The sequence below is a fragment of the Panthera tigris genome, chromosome B2, assembly GCF_018350195.1.
Source record: "Panthera tigris isolate Pti1 chromosome B2, P.tigris_Pti1_mat1.1, whole genome shotgun sequence".
Lineage (NCBI taxonomy): Eukaryota > Metazoa > Chordata > Mammalia > Carnivora > Felidae > Panthera > Panthera tigris.
Genome location: NC_056664.1, coordinates 45,116,400 through 45,137,293, shown reverse-complemented (window position 1 = coordinate 45,137,293; position 20,894 = coordinate 45,116,400). Strand labels below are relative to the sequence as shown.

General features: G+C 34.2%; 1 protein-coding gene across 1 annotated transcript in view; it reads right to left on the bottom strand.

The window, feature by feature from the left end:
- Positions 1-231: 231 nt before the first annotated feature.
- The window catches only part of LOC102955036 (CD2 associated protein), a 139,994-nt gene continuing 119,331 nt past the window's right edge, over positions 232-20,894 (bottom strand). The window contains exons 14-18 of the mRNA XM_042986523.1: positions 14,343-14,455; positions 13,531-13,632; positions 11,617-11,798; positions 7,409-7,472; positions 232-3,265 (exon numbers count right to left, since the gene is read on the bottom strand). Of these exons, the coding sequence (XP_042842457.1) occupies positions 3,224-3,265; positions 7,409-7,472; positions 11,617-11,798; positions 13,531-13,632; positions 14,343-14,455 (503 nt within the window). The 3' untranslated portion in view covers positions 232-3,223. The remainder of the gene's footprint in view (positions 3,266-7,408; positions 7,473-11,616; positions 11,799-13,530; positions 13,633-14,342; positions 14,456-20,894) is intronic.

Sequence of the window (20,894 nt, the reverse complement as noted above, 5' to 3'; positions counted from 1 at the left end):
ATTTTCCCAATAAACCTGTGAGGTAGAAATTACTATCTCACAGTTTCAGGGGAAAAACAGAACCACAAAGATTCAGTAAAAGTCAAACAGGTCCAGAACTTCTAAGGCTTCCATTTTACCATTTGCATGGTTTCTTGTATTGGAAAGCTTAACCTAATAGAATTTCCATCATATTGTGCAATAAACATATGCTGATGTTAATGAAAAGTAACCAATAAAGACCGACACAACTGGCAATACTATTCTTTATTGTCTTTCTCTTTGAGGGAGTAGCATGCTTTTTTACAGCACCTGTAAACAAGTCAGTGAAGTATACTATTTTGAGTTTCCCCACATATATATTATTTTTATTTTTTTGGAATGTTAGAATACCACAACACCAACTGCATTACATTATAGTTACTGAAGGCAAGTCAGGCTAAAACAAGGGTAAAATTTTATGGCTAAAAATATTCATAGCAGCAACTTTTAAAAGATGATTTTATTAAATCAAGTCATTGCACTTGGTCATTTTATTGCTACAGCAAAACAAGGCCATTAAATTTTTAACGCTTCTCATTTCTGATTTTAACTGATTGTCTCATTCTGTTCATACATTTCAAGTTTAAATGCAAGCATAAAACATTTACCAACAAATCAAGAGAGCACTTGGGTTTTTTTTTTTTTTTCTGTGATCACAGTAAGAAGCATAAAAAAGAGAACCCTCTGTTCGATGAGGCCCGTTCTCTCTTCCTATCTTCAGACTTAAATTTTGTGAAGAGGTAACAGCTTTATAGTAAGGCCAAACCACTAAAGTTTAGTGGTCACACACAAGCACACACACACACAATACTCCTAATATTGAAATACAAGTAGGAAAATTAGTAGTATTATGCGCTTCAAATAGCAAACCTGAAAAATACATTCACTAATAATTTGGCAATGACAGACTCCATGCTGTTTATCTCTAGTCTGTCATTTATACTCACTCAGGAAAAACAATGATTTATTGCCAAATAAAGGCTATTATCATTACATACCATTTTGTGATATGAACTTTATGAATAAAAATACTAAAATCCCCATAACAAGAGCGAACACTGGTAAATTGCTAGACTGAAGTAATCATTTTTTCCCTTTGAGTTTGGCTTTCTTTTCTTTACTATTTGGTCAATGGCAATAAAATAGAGACACAATAATTTTCTAAAAGAGACACAGTATTTTAATTTTCTATTCTGACTGAGGAGTATACAAAGCAAATACTCTAAATGTATTTCGGCATTCATGACCATCTTCATTTTACGCACTAGTGAGAAAATGACCAAGAAAAGCTTTAAGGGTGACCTGAAATCTACTGGAAACTTCCTTCAGCCCATTATTAGGGTGAGGAGGGGTCACTTAATAGATTTTCCAGTCAGAAAGCTGGAGAATGATTTCTAGGATACAATGTTTTTATTTCTACCTAAGGACTTTCATTAAAAGAAAATAAAATCTAATTTTTTAGCAAGAAGGAAATCATTCATTTGACAAGTCATTTAAAGACATTAGAACAGGAGTAAACAATTTTGTTCAGTAGTGACCGCATCAGAAAAGCCCAAGGACTTCAAAGAGTTAAAATGTACATACTCAATGAACAATCAATGCACAATCAGGTTTCCCCAAAAGCACTAATGTAAGTTGTGAATTTAACATTAAGTAATTACTGGAATTTCTATTATTTTCTACTTCAGTTTTCTTTCATATGAGACAACATGGCAAAATTTCATTTAACACAAGATTTCAGTATATAAAATTAAAACTTAAAGGGAAAATCTTGGTTTGGTGGTTTAAAATAACACAAAATGGAAGCATGATAGGTGGTATTCAAAATCTCAAAGTGTTTGTTGTGTAATAAAGCTGAAAATCAATTTGTTTTGCAAATGAAAAGTCAATTTTTCTATTTTTAATATGAACCCACATATTTTAAGACCTATTACCTACAGACGTAACATTTTAAAACATTCAGCTGTTCATAAGTGACTCTGAAGAAACTGCCAATTCATCCATCTTGCATTCAAAATGCATTTTGAATATGGTCAACTACATTTGGTTTTAAATAAGCTGTACTGCTACAGCTTAATATAATAATAATATATTAACACTCTTTATAAAGTTGGTACCTTTATAAATGACAGCCTAAACTATCTCCACCAGTTAGTTTGGTCTTTTAGGTAAATTACACATTGTAAAACCTGAGCATTTACATGATGACAATTTGTCAAAGTATGAAACCTCACACTGAAGTTCTGAATGTTCTTAGTTTTGTTCTCCTTGTGTTATCAGTATTAAAAATCAGAGGGAGGAGCATGAAGAAGTAAATCACAAGATCATGAAATGAGTAATATCTGAGCCTGTAAAATAAGCAGGAAAGTACAGCAGTAAGGCTGGTGTTTGCATATTATATGTGCTGTAGTTTCTAGGCACAAGTTAAGGGTTAAATTGACATTTTTAGTTCCTTAGACCTAATGATTTTTTAAAATATAGCTCATATTTTCCCAAATATAGTTAACAATCCATTTTAACTAAATTCCTTTTATGAATCCTATAGTGCAAGCAATATAAAATATTCTAAAAGTTGAAATTATTTTGATTATTTCATTAGTTATTATTATATGCATGGGTGAGTAATCTGGTTTATAGCTAGGAAACTCCTATTTCATCACCCAGAGTATAAACAGCACTGCAAACAAACAGGCACAACAGTGTATCCTGGGTAAGAAGCTAAAAGTAAAAAAAATATATATACAAAGTTTATATCCCTTACATATTATGGGAAAAGTAGTGGCTATAGTTACTATAAAGCTAATTTGTCCCTCTCAAATAGTATATTTTACAGATTATTTGTAAAGATATCCCCATATTTATAGTATAGATCTCTTTAAAAATAATACTACAAGTTTCAATAAAAAAACGATTGTGAACTTTCCTTTTTATACAGATTCAGTAGTATTTTCAAGCAAACTAAAAAAAAAAAAAAAGTTTGCAATTCCAGCACATAAGAATTAAGGCCTCTTTTTTTTCATATTGGCAAAACAAAATATATATAAAAAAAATCCACCCTCTCCCTACTTTTCTACAGATTATAGTTCAAATACTCATATTTATCAGGATATCAGCATTTGTTATTTTTAAGTAACAAGTCAGGTGAAGTTCATAGTGTTGCTTCTGAATCCCTGGAACATTAAGAACATGGGCCCATGCCATTTCAAGAAGACAGGACTGCTTTTTTCAGCTTCTCTATTTCCACCTAAAATACAAAATGTTAAGTTGATAATAGATAACATATCTTTAGTAAACTTTACTGTATTCTGTCATTAAGATCCAATCATACTTTCAAGCCTCCAGATTTTGATTTCCATTCTAAGATCCAATTCCTAATGGTGTAATCAGTATAGAACAAGTTTAATAGAAGGTCACATCACAGTGCAAGTTCCTAAATGGCAGGAAACACCAAAAAGTAACTACAGTTGTTTCAGCCAGAACAATGTTAAGTAACGTGAGTCTCTGAAAGAACTGTAAGAAAATTAACCCTCCAAAGAACAAGAGAATCCTTGAAACCAAATTAAGAAATGTACAAGTACCTGTAATTAAACAAAGGGGGGCCATATAGAACTACAAAAATAATAATAATAAAGGACCAATTTAGTTCTATGTTTATCACTTACTACCTATGTGATATTGGTAAATCACTAACCTCACTTGGTCTCAATTTCCTTATCTATAAACAGTACGTTCTAGATTAAATTATTATTTAAAACACAGGAATATACCTAAGATTCAGTCAATGTGTTGGAAATATTTTCACCTATAGGCAGAAGGCATCCTTCACTTAACTGAAATTCACAATTTAAGAAACTTAAGAGAATTAGGAAAATTCATTACATGTTCACAACTGAGAACAGAATTATTTAATTCTGACACATAACAGCTAACAGAGTTGAGCACAAGATTCAATACCATGCCAACAGCTCCACACTAGCAAGTGGTATGGAACTTGTATAGATAGGGTCTCAGACTCTGACACCTACAATTTTCTAATCCTCCCAATTACATAAGGTGCTGATGATCTCTGACCTTTCACTGCATGCAAGAATATTTAGGCCTTACCTTCTCTTGATAGCATTATCCCTGTCCACAACATTGCATACAAATAACACATTCTATGGCTAACCTCTGACAAATACTTTATTATTAAATGATAAACATTTTTGTCACGGTCAAAATGTATGATTTCCATATGTTCACAATCTCCTAAGGGATTCTAACTACTCAAGAATGGTTTGTTAGTTCGTTCCAGGCTCTGAACTGTCAGCACAGAACCTGACGCGGGGCTCGAACTCATGAACCGTGAGATCAAGACCTGAGCCAAAGTCGGATGCTTAACTGACTGAGCCACCCAGACGCCCCTCAAGCAGGAATTTTTATTGCTAGAGTTTCTCTTCTAGCACTTATGTTCCTTGTTCACCTTTAGTTTTTTTATCATCCCTCAGGATAATTTAATACCATATGTTAACTTCAGAGTTCAAAGTACTACTTTTAATCTTTGGGAAATATAATTTCTCCTCTAAAGGTATGATCTTAAAACTCTAATGTCTTATTAAGTGTGCTTTTATAAATACAAGAGTCAAACTTCCCCCATTAGGAAAAAAAAAAAATTATAACACAAAGCAGTGTGAGGCTAAGTAACAGCTGATTTTGCTTAAAAATCGAATCAAATGAAAGTCTTCAAAAAAGAAATATTTCATTGGACTCTTTTCATGATTTTTATGACAAATTAAATCATATATACAAATTTAACACTCTATTAGTTTCCTCTTGCTTACCTTGTTACCTTATTTTCATGTATGTATGCAGGAAATATTTGTGTATGTAGGAAATACATATGTGTATGTAGGAAAGATGAGGAATAAATATCAAGAAACTTTTTTTTAAATGTGTTATTTTGCGAGAAAGAAAAAGTGCGGGGAGTGGGGGGGTGGATGGGCAGAGAGAAAAGGAGACAGAGAACCCTAAGCAGGCTCCATGATCAGTGCAGAGCTCGATGTGAGGGCTCAAATCGCACAACCGTGAGATCATGACCTGAGCTGAAATCAAGAGTCAGACGTTTAACCAACTGAGCCACCCAGGTGCCTCAAGAAACTTATTATTATTTTTGAATTTCTACTATGTTACACACTGGCAATTACTGGGAATTTAAGACATTTTTAATATGTATTCTTTAATTTGAAAAAATTTATTAGCTATCTAATATGCGTAAAGCACTGTGCTCAGAGCTATGGACAAAGATGAAACAGAGATCTCCCTGGAACAGTCTTACAGTCTACAAGATGGGCAAAATAAGTCCTTAATGTCACAGTGATAAGATGCAAAATTATTACTTATTTATCCTTTTCAAAACTAAAGAACATGAATGTGGAAAAAGACAAAATTACTTTGAATCAGAGGATGACTGGTACTAACTAATGAAGGTGACTGTTGTTGGGGAGCTTTGAGAATCTGTAGAACTTATGCATGAGAAGATGACACAAAAGGAAAATCCAAGAAAATACAATAAGAGCAAAAATTCAGACAAATTAACTGTGAGGGGCAACTGAGATCAATCAGCGAACAAGAAAAGAAAGATAAACTAGGACCAGGATATAAAAGACCTCATATGCTAAGTTGAGAAGTCTGAATTTCATTCACCAAGTAACAGAAAGTTCTTCAAAGTACTGAGCAAGAAAGATTAATCTGAGATAAGAATGAGAGAAACTTAAACAGCTAAAGAGAAGATAAAGAGCAAGGGAAAAAGACAAACACTAGAAACAAAGAGATAAAGGTGAGGGAGTCAAGCTAGCAGGCCTGAATGGGAATGGCTTTAGAATGGAAGTACCATGTCTCAAGACTTGAAAGTCAATGAAACCATCAACAGAAACAGAAAATCAGAAGATGATGAGTGTCAAAGGGGACATGAGAGTTCTAAGTTCACAGTGGAACATCCAGGGAGACTAGCAGCTGTAAACAGGACAGAAGGTGGGAAAAGATGAATTAGATTCAGAAGGGAGAGGCACAGAGCTAATCACGATAGATACTCTGTGGGCACAGGTAGGAAAAGAGAGCAGATACAGAAAGGAGGGCCGGGGCAGTTCTGAAGGAACATTTTACCTTGGTTGTTTCTGTTTTGCAATAAATGAACTTCAAACGAAAAGTGAAAACTACAGTAGATCAAGAGGGCAGCTGGACCTGAAAGGGGGCTTTTGCTTTTTCGGAAAAGGGGAAAAATAGAATATTTTCATAGGAAAAGGGAAAGTGCCAATAAAATGGGTATGTCCAATATAAGAGTAAAAATGCAGTTTGGTAATCTGCCAAATACCTTCACATGTATTAACAACTAAAGCTAAAAGGAGGTTAAACAGTATAACTCAAGTTCAAACAGTATAACTTAATCCCTAAAAGCAAAGTTTCCGAAGTCTGGCTGTTTCTTTTAAAGATTTCAGCTCCACTGCTGACTTAAATCACTCTAAACCCTAGTTTCCTCATCCTTAAAACAAGAACAATAATCCTTACAAGTTGATATGTGTGTCCATTAATAATGTACAGAAGGTGCCAACCTGACACATAGTTTAGACCTGAAAGTCACAACTGTAAGTCAGAAGAGGAGCTCAAGTTTTTCTTAGCAAGTCCCATGTTCTGTTTCACAAACAAGAGAAACAGGTAAAAACAGGGAAGCATATGAAATACTTAAATACAGAATGGGAAGAGCCTTTGAAAAAAGGCAGAATAGGCTTTCTTTGAAATATGCAGAAAAGAAGTATACAAATGAAGACCAAAGTCAGTGAGGATGGAAAAAAAGTTAAGATAAAATAAATGAAATTGTCGGTCATCAGCACAGAGTGAAGATGTTAACATGATGGTTATGAAGTGAACTCTCAGTGAAGAAATCAAAGTCAACAAATCTAGAGCCATCCCATTATCACACCTACCCCCCTCCACCCTTGCCTCCAGGCAAAAAATAAAAATGGAAACATTTAAAAAGAAAGAAAAGAAAGGGGAAAAAAAGGTAACTGTGTAAAAAAGAGAGAAATAGCTCAAGAAAGCAATGTTGAGTTCAAAAGATCTAGAACTACACACTTACGAGGCAAGAATCATGTTTGTTTTATTTAAGAATATATATACCTTATGCCTCATGCACTGCCTAAGAGTTAGTGCTCAAAAGTATTTGCTGAATGAATGAACGGAATGTGACAGGGAGTCAACAAGAGATTAATTAAATGGCTATCAAGCAGCAGGGAGTGTCCAACTTAAGATAGCATAATTTGTAGTGAAATCAATCACCTAGCTGGGATGGTGATTTATGCTGACTAGTTTATTTATGCTGACTACTATCTCAATGTTAGGAGAAATGAATTACCTCTAGATTACTTCTCATTGCCTTCTCTTCTTCCAAATCCTTTCGTAGTTTTTCCAGTTCTTTCCTAAAAACAATTTATTACTGTTAAGTCTTTCATTTAAACAATATATTTGACTAACAGGATCTGTTACCTGACAGACCAAAACATGGGGGAAACTTTTTTAAAGAAAATAGCCATACTGATTGAGAAAAACTTCAAATTCTCTGGTTGGAATGGTTCAACCCAACACTTAAAAGCTCAGCAATACCATGGCAAACCTATCTGCAATAAAGCAATTTTTTTAAGTGAATACAGAGCAGCTCATGATAAAATAAAGAAATAATAACTGGCCTTTAGAAGCAGCTTTCCATATTCAGTTATCATGCATTTCCCAGGCTGGACAAAACCCAAGTGATTTGGTAATGTCAAAACATGTCACAGTACAAGGCAAATGATTTAACACGATTACCTGTACATTTCTCTTTCTGTATTTTTTCAAATGAAACATTACATTAAAATTACCAAACCAATAAAAAAACATTAGCCAACAATCCTTCCTCCTTAACTCATGTTTTCATTTTTCTGTGTTTCCTTCTTTTTTTATAGTCATTTTCCCTCCACAGCTGTAAGTATATACTCCATATTGTGTCTTTTCACAAAGTATTTAAAAATACTTCCGTGCTGCTAAAATTATCATATTTCTGATAACTATTGCTTGACACTCAAATATCCAAGTTTTTTTGTTTGGTTACTCGGGTTTTGGGGAGATGGAAAGAATAGGAATTTTATTTAACATCATTAATATACCAGATATATCAAATTTCTAAATCAAAAAGTACGGACAAGGACAGACATTTTCAGCCCCTTGAAAATGATCTTCAAGAGTATTATAGAAATATGAGCTTGAGAAACACATGAAAATGCTAAGGAAGAAAGAATATATAAGAAAGGAAGTTTTCAATTATATAGTTTTGAACTAGTTTCTTCTGTGGTTTTAATGATTATAAAACTATATTGAGAGTTTCTACTGTTTCAGCTGACTATAATTTTTTAAATATTTAACTCAAATTTATCTACAGTTTATTTTGGTATATGATAGAAAATGTGCTAAAATATTAACTTTGTATTGCAAAATGTTATCACTAAATTAAATAATGCTTCCTTTTTCTAATTATTCTATTATTCTGAGTTTATTATACATTTAATTTATACCTAAATGAAGATCTATTCCTAAAATATTTATCCTGCTCTCTTTATCTATATTTGTAATAGCATTACATCATTCTATTTGCTCTTTGATCTGATAATTTAGTACCACTCTCACATTTTTATTGTTCTTTTTAAAAACACATTTATAATATAAAATTTTTATGTAACATTGTTTCCTTTTTACAGAAACAGATCAAACTATGTATCTTGTTCTGTAACTTTTCAACTAAAGAAAGAAATTACTAATATATTTGTCAATCTTTCCATGTCAATATCATTTAAATTTTTTAAATGATTTGTTCCAAACATTTTAGATTTTAATACTGAATGCATAAAGACTTTGGATGTATTTGTAAGCTATAAAGATATAATCATAAAACAAAAACCCTGGAACTCCAAGTCAGCTTAAGAAATAAGTTATTATTACCAGTACCTCTGATACTCAGTGTCCCTCAAATCTATTTCCCCCTCTCCTTCATAGAAAAAGTTTTAGAGTATTTATTATTTCTTTTCTTTCTAATTTTACCACATATATGAATATATCTTGAAACAACACACTTACTGTTTGATTTCAAACTTTACGTAAATACTGTAGCATGTCGCTCTCTGACTTGCCTTCTCCACCCTCAATCTTTTTCAGATTAATTACATGTTGACATATGTAGTCATAATCCATTTATTTTTTATTGCTGTACACTGTATAGTATTTTGTTGTATCAACATACCAGTATGTATTTATCCATTATCCTGTGATGCCTGTATTTTTCAGATTAAAAAATCTGCTATCCATTTCATTTTCCCAGAGGAAACAAGACTTTGAAAACATTTGGCCTTTGGAAAGACTTCTAAAATATCTGATATATATGTTTTAAAATATATATAAATCATAAAGATTTTATTCATCCAATAGCTAATTTAAGAACACGTACAGGCAAGGGCACCTGGGTGGCTCAGTCAGTTAAGCATCTCCCAGTGTCTCTGTGCTGACAGCTCAGAGCTTCCAACATGTTTCGGATTCTGTGTCTGTCTCCCTCCCTCCCTCCCTCCCTCCCTCCCTCCCTCCCTCCCTCCCTCTCTCTCTCTCTCAAAAATAAACGAACATTAAAAAAACCCTACAGGCAATTTGTAAACATAATTATTAGTTCATTAAAAATAGCATACTTGGTATCAAAAATGTAAATGCCAAAATCAACAAATTAGGAGAGTTCTCTAACTCATACATGGGTGGTATTCAATAAATACTTACTAGATGAATGAACTTACGATTTATACTGTGTATATTGTGGAATCTGTGAAAAAAATCTGCAGGACTCAGATAAACTGAAGGATTCAAGAAAAGGCCCATCATGTGTCAAATTATAAACACACTCTAATATATATACACATAAGTACGTTTATTTAAGTAGTCATTCAAGGTAAATTTTTTTGTTTCTACCTAAAGAGACATTTATAAAAGTGCTCTGCAACTATAAATACGTCATACTGTTAATCTCAATATTGTTTTTAATAAACAACCCAATGCAAATGAGAATTGAGGGAGAAATGATAAATTCAGCTCAGAGGTAACATGGTTTCTGGCAATGACTTTTTTTAATGTTTATTTTATTTTTGAGAGAGAGAGAAAGAAAGGGTGCCATCGCGCGCGCGCGCGCACACACACACACACACACACACACACACACACACACACACACACGAGCAGGAGAGGGGCGGAGTGGGGGCAGACAGAGGATCTGAAGCAGGCTCCGTGCTGGGAGCAGACAGCCCAATGCAGGGGGACTTGAACTCACAAACCAAGAGATCATGACCCGAGCCGAAGTCAGACACTCAACTTAATGAGCCACCCAGGCGCCCCTCTGGCAATGACTTTTATTCCAGATTTCGGATTCCATCAAATACTTTTAGAGGCTACAAGGGAAGCTGAGACAGGGGAAGAGAACCTGAGCCCTCAGCCTCAGTTCAGTTAGATCAGCTGATCTCTGATTCGTTTTACCTACTGGTCCTTTGCAGAATTATGTTTAAAATGTTAACAAGTTTTAAAATTCAAATAATAATGGTTATAGAAAATATCTCTAAACCAACAGAAAATGGATTTGAGTTGTAGCTCTGCCTTTTAAGAACTGTGTAATCTTGGGGCGCCTGGGTGGCTCAGTCGGTTAAGCGGCCGACTTCGGCTCGGGTCATGATCTCGCGGTCCGTGAGTTCAAGCCCCATGTCGGGCTCTGTGCTGACAGCCCAGAGCCTGGAGCCTGTTTCAGATTCTGTGTCTCCCTCTCTCTGACCCTCCCCTGTTCATGCTCTGTCTCTCCCTGTCTCAAAAATAAATAAAACGTTAAAAAAAAATATTAAGAACTGTGTAATATTAGGTAAAGAGCTTTATCTCTCTGAACCTTTCTCTCTTTAGTTAAAAGAAGAGAGGGGGGCTATCAGAGGTGACCTTTTACATTTATTCTGGCTCTAGACAGTCCCTAACTTTCACTTAGGATCTCATCATACGCCATTACCAAAAGTTTCAGATTTCTAACAGCCTTAGAAATCACCTAAACACAATCCATTGGTTTTATTTAAATACCAATCTCAACCCTAGCAGAGACAGTGATCCAGTTCCTCTGAAAAGTAAATCTACATATAGATACACTCCAGATCTAAAATACAATTGGTGTTGGGATGAGCATTGGGTGTTGTATGGAAACCAATTTGACAATAAATTTTATATTTAAAAATAAAAAAAAAATAAAATAAAATAGGACTTTTCCTAATATTTTTGAGACTAATTAACTCCTTTGTTTGACCAGAAAATTTGTACCCTTAAATTATACCTACATATTATACCTTTTCTATAATCAAGCTACAAGAACAAATTTTCAAATTCAAGATTTTTGCAGAGTACTATTAATGAAAATTTCACTGAAAATATACTTGCTTATACCAGAAATTTGGCAGATTACATCTCTGCTTGACATGAAAGAATTCTTTACATACTTGTAAGTAGTATTGAAAGAAAACAAGGACTACTTACCCATGATCCTTTTTCAGCGCTTCTACAATGCACAGCAATTCAATAATCTGAGCTCTAAGTTCATCCAAGGGATTTTGTTTCCCATCATCTGATTCTACTTTAGCTTTGATTTCCAATGGAGTTAAAAAAGCAGCTGTATTTGGTTTAGAAGCACTTGAAGGTGTTGAAGGGTACACAGATGGCTGAAAACATAATAGCAAATGTTAATTTATTGTATTTATACTTATAAAACTTTCATAAAAATTTTTATAGCAAGGAGATAATTAAAATAATACTTCAAGATAAATGATAAACTTGAAAATTCAAAAATCAGTTTGATAATATTCACAACTGGTAAAACCACCAAACCACCAAAGAATAAACCTGCAATCACTAGGGGTTTATGTGAGAAATGTCAAGGGCTTTATCAATAAAAAGAACAAAAAAGTGGAAAAGAAAAGAAAAATCTATTAGATTTATCTTACGAATGGTTTTCCCAGTGGCGCATCTAGAGACAAGAATATATCAGCATTTTTAAGGTGCTGTGGGTTTTTTTTTTAATGTTTATTTACTTTGAGAGAGCAAGAGAATGCGCATACACACACAAACAGGGTTGGGTAGAAAGAGGGAGGGTGAGAGAGAGAATCCTAAGCGGGCTCCATGCAGTCATGTCAGTGCAGAACCCGACACAGGGCTCAATCCCATGAACCATGAGATCATGAACTGAGTCAAAATCAAGAGTTGGATGCTTAATGGCCTGAGCCATCTGGGTGCCCTGTGCCCCATTAGGGTGTTGTTTTGATCCTCCATATTACATATCCTAAGAGGTTCACTTAAAAGTAATTATGAACAATTTAGCAAGGCATTAACATCAATCCACGGCCTGATGCTCTTGGAGTATTTCACTAAAGTAATACGAAATAGAATTTCAGTCTAATGATGACAGTTGAGAGAATCAGATTAAATGTATCTGATAAATTTTAGCAGTAGCCAAATGCCCGGGAATGAATTTAAGGAGGAAACATGAACTTGAATTTAAGATGTATATAGGATGTGATAATACTACCTTACATAAAAATGACAAGAGTTTAGAAGAGTCTTAACACCATGTAATAAATGGAAGAATCCATGTATTCTGCCATTATTCCAGGATATATTCAGTGCTCATTATGGCGCCAAACAACAAGCTAGGTTAGGAATAAACAAGTGATGGCCTCTGGAACACAGAGTGTACGTTTAATGGGAAAGTGAAACAGATGGGCACGCCTGGGTGGCTCAGTCAGTTAAGCATCCGAATTAGGTTCAGAACATGATTTCGCAGTCTGCAAGTTCCAGCCCTGCATCGGGCTCTGTGCTGACAGCTCAGAGCCTGGAGCCTGCTTGGGATTCTGGGTCTCCCTCTCTCTCTGTCTCTGCACCTCCCCTGCTTACACTCTTTCTAAAATAAATAAACATTAAAAAAAAAAAGAAAATGAAACAGATGGATGAGCTATGCCTTAAAAAATAGTATGAAGTATTTAACATTTATATTACTCATTTACAATAAGGTCCTCTACAAAATGAGCTACAGAGGATAGTGTGACTTTCATAACTCAATTTTTTAGCAGGAATTATTTTATTTCTTGGTAGAAACAACTTTTTTCTTAAATACAATTTAAGGGATGCCTGGGTGGTTCAGTTGGTTAAGCGTCTGACTCCTGGTTTCAGCTCAGGTCATGATCTCATGGTCCATGAGTTTGAGCCCCGTTTGGGATTATCTCTCTCTTCCTCTCTCTCTGCCCCTCCCTTGTTGTGCTTTCTCCCAAAAATAAGGAAAGAAAGGAAAGAAAGGAAAGAAGAAAGAAGAAAGAAGAAAAGACACTTTAAATTCCACAATTTTGCTATTCACAAAGAATCCTACAAATTATATAAATCTTGGGCCACAATTCAGCTCACCTTTGGAGAGTAGCATGAATCCTTTTTAAATTCAGATGGCTTTAAGTTGGCACTATCTTCTTCTTTTGGTAACTTCAAGATTTTTTCTGGGCTTTGAGTTGGCTAAATGATTTTTTTAAATCAAGAAACAGAAAATACCAAAAAAGGAAAAGGCAATAAACATTTGGATAATAAACTAAGTAACTATTATCACTGTTTTTAGCAGTAGCAGCTACTATTCCAGATATTCCATCATTGTTAACAGGATAGTACGTAATTTCAAGCTGAACAACAAACTTGCATGTCTTCAAGGTAAAAATAGCCTGCCTCTTCGCAACAAAAATTTTCTCTACTTAAGTAATTTAAAAGCACTGCAACACTTAAGAGCTAGTGTATTAAGGCACTACCAGTATCCCAGGCAAAGTCCAGAAAGCATAAAAAGAAGCCACACATTTTGATACCAGCATTCATATTACCAAAAAACCACTGACTATTGCACAGGAAAAAAATGTTTTCATTCCTTCCTAAAGTGAATAGGTACCACTCAATTCTAATTATTGTTGTTAGATGGGTAGATTACACAGATACTCTGACCTCTTTTGACACTGTGCTTTTGTGGTTATGGTCTCAGGACAATTCTTTATTCCTGATTCTGTAACCTTCCATTCCAAGTCTCTCTGCGATGAACATAACCTCGTATCTCCCTAAATATAACCAACCATTTGCCACTTAAGTATCACAGCTATCTTCCTGATTTTTAAACTTTGGTGGAGGCATAAATCCTCCCTCATTCTTAGAAACTTTTGTGTTTTACAACAGCAAGTGTAACTCACGGAATGTCCACCATTGAAGCGGCCAGGTAACCTTCTTCCAGGCATTTTCGGCCTATTTGCAGTGAGATGTAGCAAGTTTTCTGAGGAAGCTATGTCATCAAAATTTAGAAGATCTGGAGAATAAAATTAAACACATCTACTAAGAGATAACTACATTTTAAAAGATAAAAAAGAATGTTTCTGGATTTTTAACAAACTATACATTAAAAAGAGTACCACTAGGACTCACAAGTTAACCTGTGCTTTTCATATGCATTTGGAAAACAACACTCACCCTTAGAAACAAACATCCTCTTTAGTGAATACATTTTAGAAGACTTTATTAACAACATAGAGTTCCTGTTTCTAACAGAGACTTAGACTTCAACAAAAGTTCTTACTGAAACATATAAATCTGAACCCAAAATTGTGGCATCATAAAAAAGCTTGTAATCTTAAGTCTTGCTTGTTTAAAAAATAAAAAAAGCATAATCTACTTCAACTCATAATTGATTACAATATATCAGAAACTCAACACATAAAATTTGTCTTAAATTTCAAGTAGTATCCTAATATTCGAATTTTAAGGACTCAACTGTATGCTTTCCAATTGCATTTCTCAATGTAAAGTGAAAGCATAATGAGTCTTTATATATGTGTGTGTGTGTGTGTGTGTGTGTCTGTGTGTGTGTGTCTGTGTGTGCACAGCATGTTGTAGCTGGGATTCAAACTGTTCATAGTTCACTGCACTTTTGCTTAGATATTACCATGTTTAGGAACTATAAGTTACAAATCGAAGGCAAACTGGGTATCAAGGAAAAACGCTACAAGGATGGTTCACATGTTTCCCCACCATCAGAGGCTGGTTAACTTTTGATTCAGTAACTTGGGTTTAAAGCCTATGTAATTCGTATCTCTGAAACAATGGTATATAGTATCTTCCCTTTTTCTAGATGATCTAGAAAACCTTGCTGAAAGAGGTGATCTTTAATTTTGAAGCCTAGAAATCTGTAAGTGATCCAAGTATCCTAAGGATAACTCCAGACATTTCCATTGTCAATGTAATCTTCCTTTATCCTACATTCCAAACTAAGGCTATCAATCACAGTCAAGATAACTGATATGCCAACAGCTATCTTTGGTTTAGAAGACAGAAAAAATTCTGTATATTACCATTGCCTGGATATTTATAATGTTTTCTGTCGAATATTTAAATATCCAAACTCAGTGATTTGTATTTCTTAACAGACATCTACAAATAGTTACTATTACTCCCCTCAAAGCTTATTCATCAATTTTCATATTCAAAGTAATTAATTTAGAAAAAAATTTTAAGGGTTAACAAAGGTATCACTGTTTGACAATATGCATTTTATAACAAATTTAAGGATCTGTTGATCTGTTAATTCTTTTCCATTTTCACATTCTGGATTACTTTGTGTGTTCTATCTTCTATCTAGTCATGAGGTTAATACATCACAAGAGGCAATCAAAGGAGTTTAATTTTGGTCTTGAGTCTTGATAATTGTTCATATGTACTTATAAAATATAATAAACCATAATAAGAGACACAGTGGCTTTAATGGCAAATGCATTATATAATGTGAAAGACCTTGAGTTTAAATATATTTTTAAATATTTCACTTTATTTGTAAATTTCATAAAGAAAACCAATATTTAAAAGATGTTAAAAACTTGCTATGGTTTGAAGGGTTAAAAAATGCTGAGGGGTGCCTGGTTGAGCATTCCAACCGACTTCAGCTCAGGTCATGATCTCACAGTTCATGAGTTCCAGCCCTGCATCGGGCTTGCTGCTATCAGCACAGAGACCGCTTTGGATCTTCTGTCTCCCCCACCCCCCCTAACCCCTCTTCAACTCCTATGCTCTCTCTTTCTCTCTTTCAAAAATAAACATTAAAAAAACTGCTGATACATGTGAGTATTGACAACCGACACAAAAATCTAGAAAAGTACAATCCAATAATTTTGGCATGTGAAGATTATTTTCAAATGCATATTTAAGCAACTTGCAGAAAGAAAAAGAAACAAACAGAAAAACATAGGAATGAAGAGAAATGAAACTGAAAGGATAAATAAAAGGTAGATCTATAAAATTATAGACCATGCTCATGTAAAAATGCCTTCCATATGTCCAGTTTGGGGCTACAACACCAAGACAAATAATTTTACTATTCTAAAACTCTCTCAGGTCCTCCATTTAAGCCATCAGGTTAGTAAAATAGTGCACATTTTGGACTCATGATCTACTTGAACACATTTAAATTTGCCTAAGAGTGATAAGAGTAGATTTATACTGTACACATGGCATGAAAGGCATGATAGTCACTTAACTCTTGCAATTACGTTGCCCCTCTGCCAGCCATTTACATTTCTACATATTGTCTAAGAAGACATGGAATTTTAAAAAGTCAAACTGAAATATCAAATTTTGGGAGAAAATAAATGGACTTTTGCAGTTTTCAATTACAAAAAAAACTTTTACCAAAAGAATATCTCACACTAATCAGGAAAAATTTTCCAACATCAGTTTTGTTTTCAAATGGAAAACCAAAAGGGTTAGAATAGACAGACAAACATGTACACTTTTAGTACATTTACAAAGAAAAATCAATGTGCACCACCTATTTATATTGAATATATTGTTTTGATTTCTTTTATAAATTGTCATCTTACCAAAATGGAGAAAGGTAGGATAATTTCCTGACACGTAAGAAGGGAAACATGGCAAACAGGCTAGGAAACAAAATCTGGAAAGAAAAGTCAAGGATAGGAATGTCTAGAAAAAAGACTAAACCAAAAAAATTATTTTACAAAGCAGGAAAAAAGAACAGCTGTAGAATGAATAGAACCATTTAAATGTTTAGCATATACCTACTGCAGTTTATCTAAACTTACATAAGATGTGTGGTAGATTTTAGATTTATTGTCTTTTCAAAAGAAAAAACGATGACTAGTATTAATTTCAATACACCATTAAGTAGAAAGAAGCCTTTTTAAAATTACTCACTGAACACCAACACAGCTTCGAAAGGAGTTTTAGTAAAAAATTAGAGGTGAGAGTAATAAATTGATAGTTAACATATCAACAACTCATTAATATAGTTAGAACTAAAATTAAACTACCTTTCAGTCAAGTTTTAGTCTTTAGCGTATGACAGTAATTACAATGAAAAAGGCAATTTTAATTCTCTGGTATAATAAAAGAAAACTAGGACAAACAGTATTTTTAAATATCACTATAAAAATACAACTTATGCAACATTTAAAATCACATAATACATAAATGAAACTTCAATTATGCTTTATATGATACTCTCTATAAACATCAAGAAAATTATTATAAGAAAATAATTTTAATCTCTGCTCTTATTCTCCAGGTAAGTTCCACATTTTTGGGTGTGTTTTGTTTTTGTATATAGACTCATTTTTTATAGTGTGTACCACTCAACAAGTAGGCATCTTATTAGAAAAATTCCACCTTGAATTCTTTCTGGAAGAAATATATGAATAAATATTGGGAAAGCAATCAAACAAAAATAGATCAATTATCAAGCAAACCTAGAGAGAAAGAATATTTCACCATTTAACAATGTAATGCTTTGGGATCAAATAATGTTATACATCTCTACAACTTCCTTTTAACCCAAGAATTTATCACAGAAAGTCAAAAAGGATAAAATACTACACTATAAGCATACTTCATTAGCTGTGCTTTCTCACTGTAATAGGTATGTTACCACTAAATTTTCTATCTTATATTTTAAGACTAATTTTTAAATCAATGTTATGTCCCAGAAAGCTTACTACTTTAGAAATATTTAGACCATGTGAACTTTATAATTAACCAGTGGTAGCAGTGAGATTATTCTAAACTAATTTTTGATGAAGTGCTTGAAAAAGAGGGGAAAAATTAAAACATGGTTCTAACAACTATGCAATTAATAGTACTACCTTATATGTGAGAATATATACTGAAGGACATTTATTTTTAAAATAGTTTACAAATGGCTTCATATACAGGAAAGTCATATCTGAGAGGAGTGTTACAGATTTACATCCTCTACAGATGAGAGCAGAAACAGGAAACAGGATTAACAGAGGAAAGGGAAAGAATGGAAATAACACTTTATAACAACTTCCACATCACATATTCTAGTAGATACATTGGACCAATTGTTATTTAAGGTAGAAAACAGATTAAGAAACAAGACCATGATCAATGAGCTGATAATTTAAAACCCCCATTTTTAATAGCGAAGTCAGTGTCCTTATTACTGTATCATCACCTGAAATTATTTTATGTAATAATGAGATTCTAAGAAGATCTTCATGTATGTTTTAAACTTTCTGAAACATGTGAAAGGTCAAGTTTCACATACCATTTTAAAGATATGAAACCTCAAACTGAGCCAAAAATATAAATTAAAATATATCTAAACCTACTGCCAAATCTGAAGTTATCTGATGCAGGACAGTATTTTTTTTTAAGGTGTCAATACCTCAAAAAAAGGATTTCAAACCCTTTTATGCTACAAATACTAAAAACATAACATTCCAATAAAAAAAGGCAATGAGGAACAGCCTGAGTTGAAGTTTGAAACATGAGCTGTATGTTATCAGCAGCCAGGCCTTTTGTCTTAGAATAGTACTTGTGACTAAAATAATACCTGGGTATACTTGCTCAGTAAATATTTTCTATGTAATATAAACAAAATTTCCAAAATTTACAGGCATATCTCATTTTACTGCACTGTGCAGATACTACATTTTTTTACAAATTGAAGGTTGGTGGCGCCCCTGTGTTGAGCAAGTGTATCGGTGTCCTTTTTCCAACAGTATTTCCTGAGTTTCCATGTCATATTTTAGTAATTCTCGCACTATTTCAAACTTTCTCATTACTATTGTATTTGTTATGGTCATCTGTGATCAGTGATCTTTGGTATTACTATTTTAACTGTAATGAACCGTGCCTACATAAAATGTTGAACTGAATCCGTAAGTGGTGTGTGTGTTCTGACTGCTCCATGGAGAAGCTGTTTCCCATCTCTCTCCCTCTCTTTGAGCTTCCCTATTCTCTGAGACACTGAAATGGGGCAATTAATAACCTTACAGGCCTCCAAGTGTTGGAGTAAAATGAAGAGTCACACATATCTCACTTTCAGTCAAAAGCTAGAAATGATTAAGCTAAGTGAGGAAAGCATGCAGAAAGACGAGACAGGCCAAGAGCTAGGCCAATTATGCCACCTAGCCAAACTGCAAACGCAGAGGAAAAGTTCATGAAGGAAATTAAGTGTTACTCTAATGAATACATAAATGAGAAGAAAGCAAACAGACTTATTGCTGATAGGGAGAAAGTTTTAGTGATCTGGATAGAATATCAAATCAGCCACAACATTCCCTTAAACCAAAGCCTAGTCCAGAGCAAGGCCCTAATTCTTCAATTCTGGGAAGGTTGAGAGAGGTGAGAAAGCAGCAGGAAAAAAGTCCTGAAGCTAGCAGAAGTTGGTTCCTGAGGTTTAAGGAAAGAAGCCGTCTCCACGAAAAAAGACCACAGGCAAAGCAGCAAGTGCTGAGGTAGAAGCTGCAGCAAATTATACAGAAGATGTAGCTAATTAATGAAGGTGGCTTCACTAAACAACAGATTTTCAACGTAGATGGAACGGCCTTGTATTGGGAGAAGATGCCATTTGGAACTTTCATAGCTAGAGAGGAGAAATCAACGTCTGGGCTCAAAGCTTTAAAGGACAGGCTGACACACTTGTTGGGGCAAATGCAGCTGGTGACTTGAAGTTGAAGTCAGGGCTCATTTACCATTTTGAAATTCCTCAGGCCCTTAAGAATTATGCTAAATCTGGGTTGGCTAGTTGGCTCAGTCAGATAAGGGCCCAACTCTTTGATTTCAGCTCAGGTCAGGACTTGGCAGTTCGTGGGATGGAGCCCAATGATGGGCTCTGCACTGACAGAACACAGCCTGCTAGGGACTGACTGACTGACTCCCTCCCTCCCTCCCTCCCTCTCTCTCTGCCCTTCCCCTGCATGTGTGGGCTCTCTCTCTCTCAACATAAATAAAGTAAAAAAAAAAAAAAATTATGCTAAATCTGTGCTCTATAAATGAAACAAAAAAAGGACAGCAACACATTTGTTTACAACATGGTTTACTGAATATTTTAATCCCACTGTTGAGACCTGCTCAGAAAAAAAGATTCTTTTCAAAGTGTTACTGCTCATTGACAATGTACCTTGTTACTTCCCCAAGAGCTCAGATGGAGATGTACGACAAGATTAATGCTGATTTCATGCCTGCTAATATAACATCCATTCTGTAGCCCAAGGATCAAGGACTAATTCTGAATTTCTTCCAACTTTCAAGTCTTATTATCTAAGGAAAAGGCTTCATAAGACTATATATAGCTGCCATGGATGGTGATTCCTCTGATGGCTTTGGACAAAATAAATTAAAAACCTTCTGGAAAGGATTTATGATTCTAGATGCCAATAATAACATTCAGGATTCATGGGAGAGGTAAAAATACCAGCATTAACAGGAGTTTG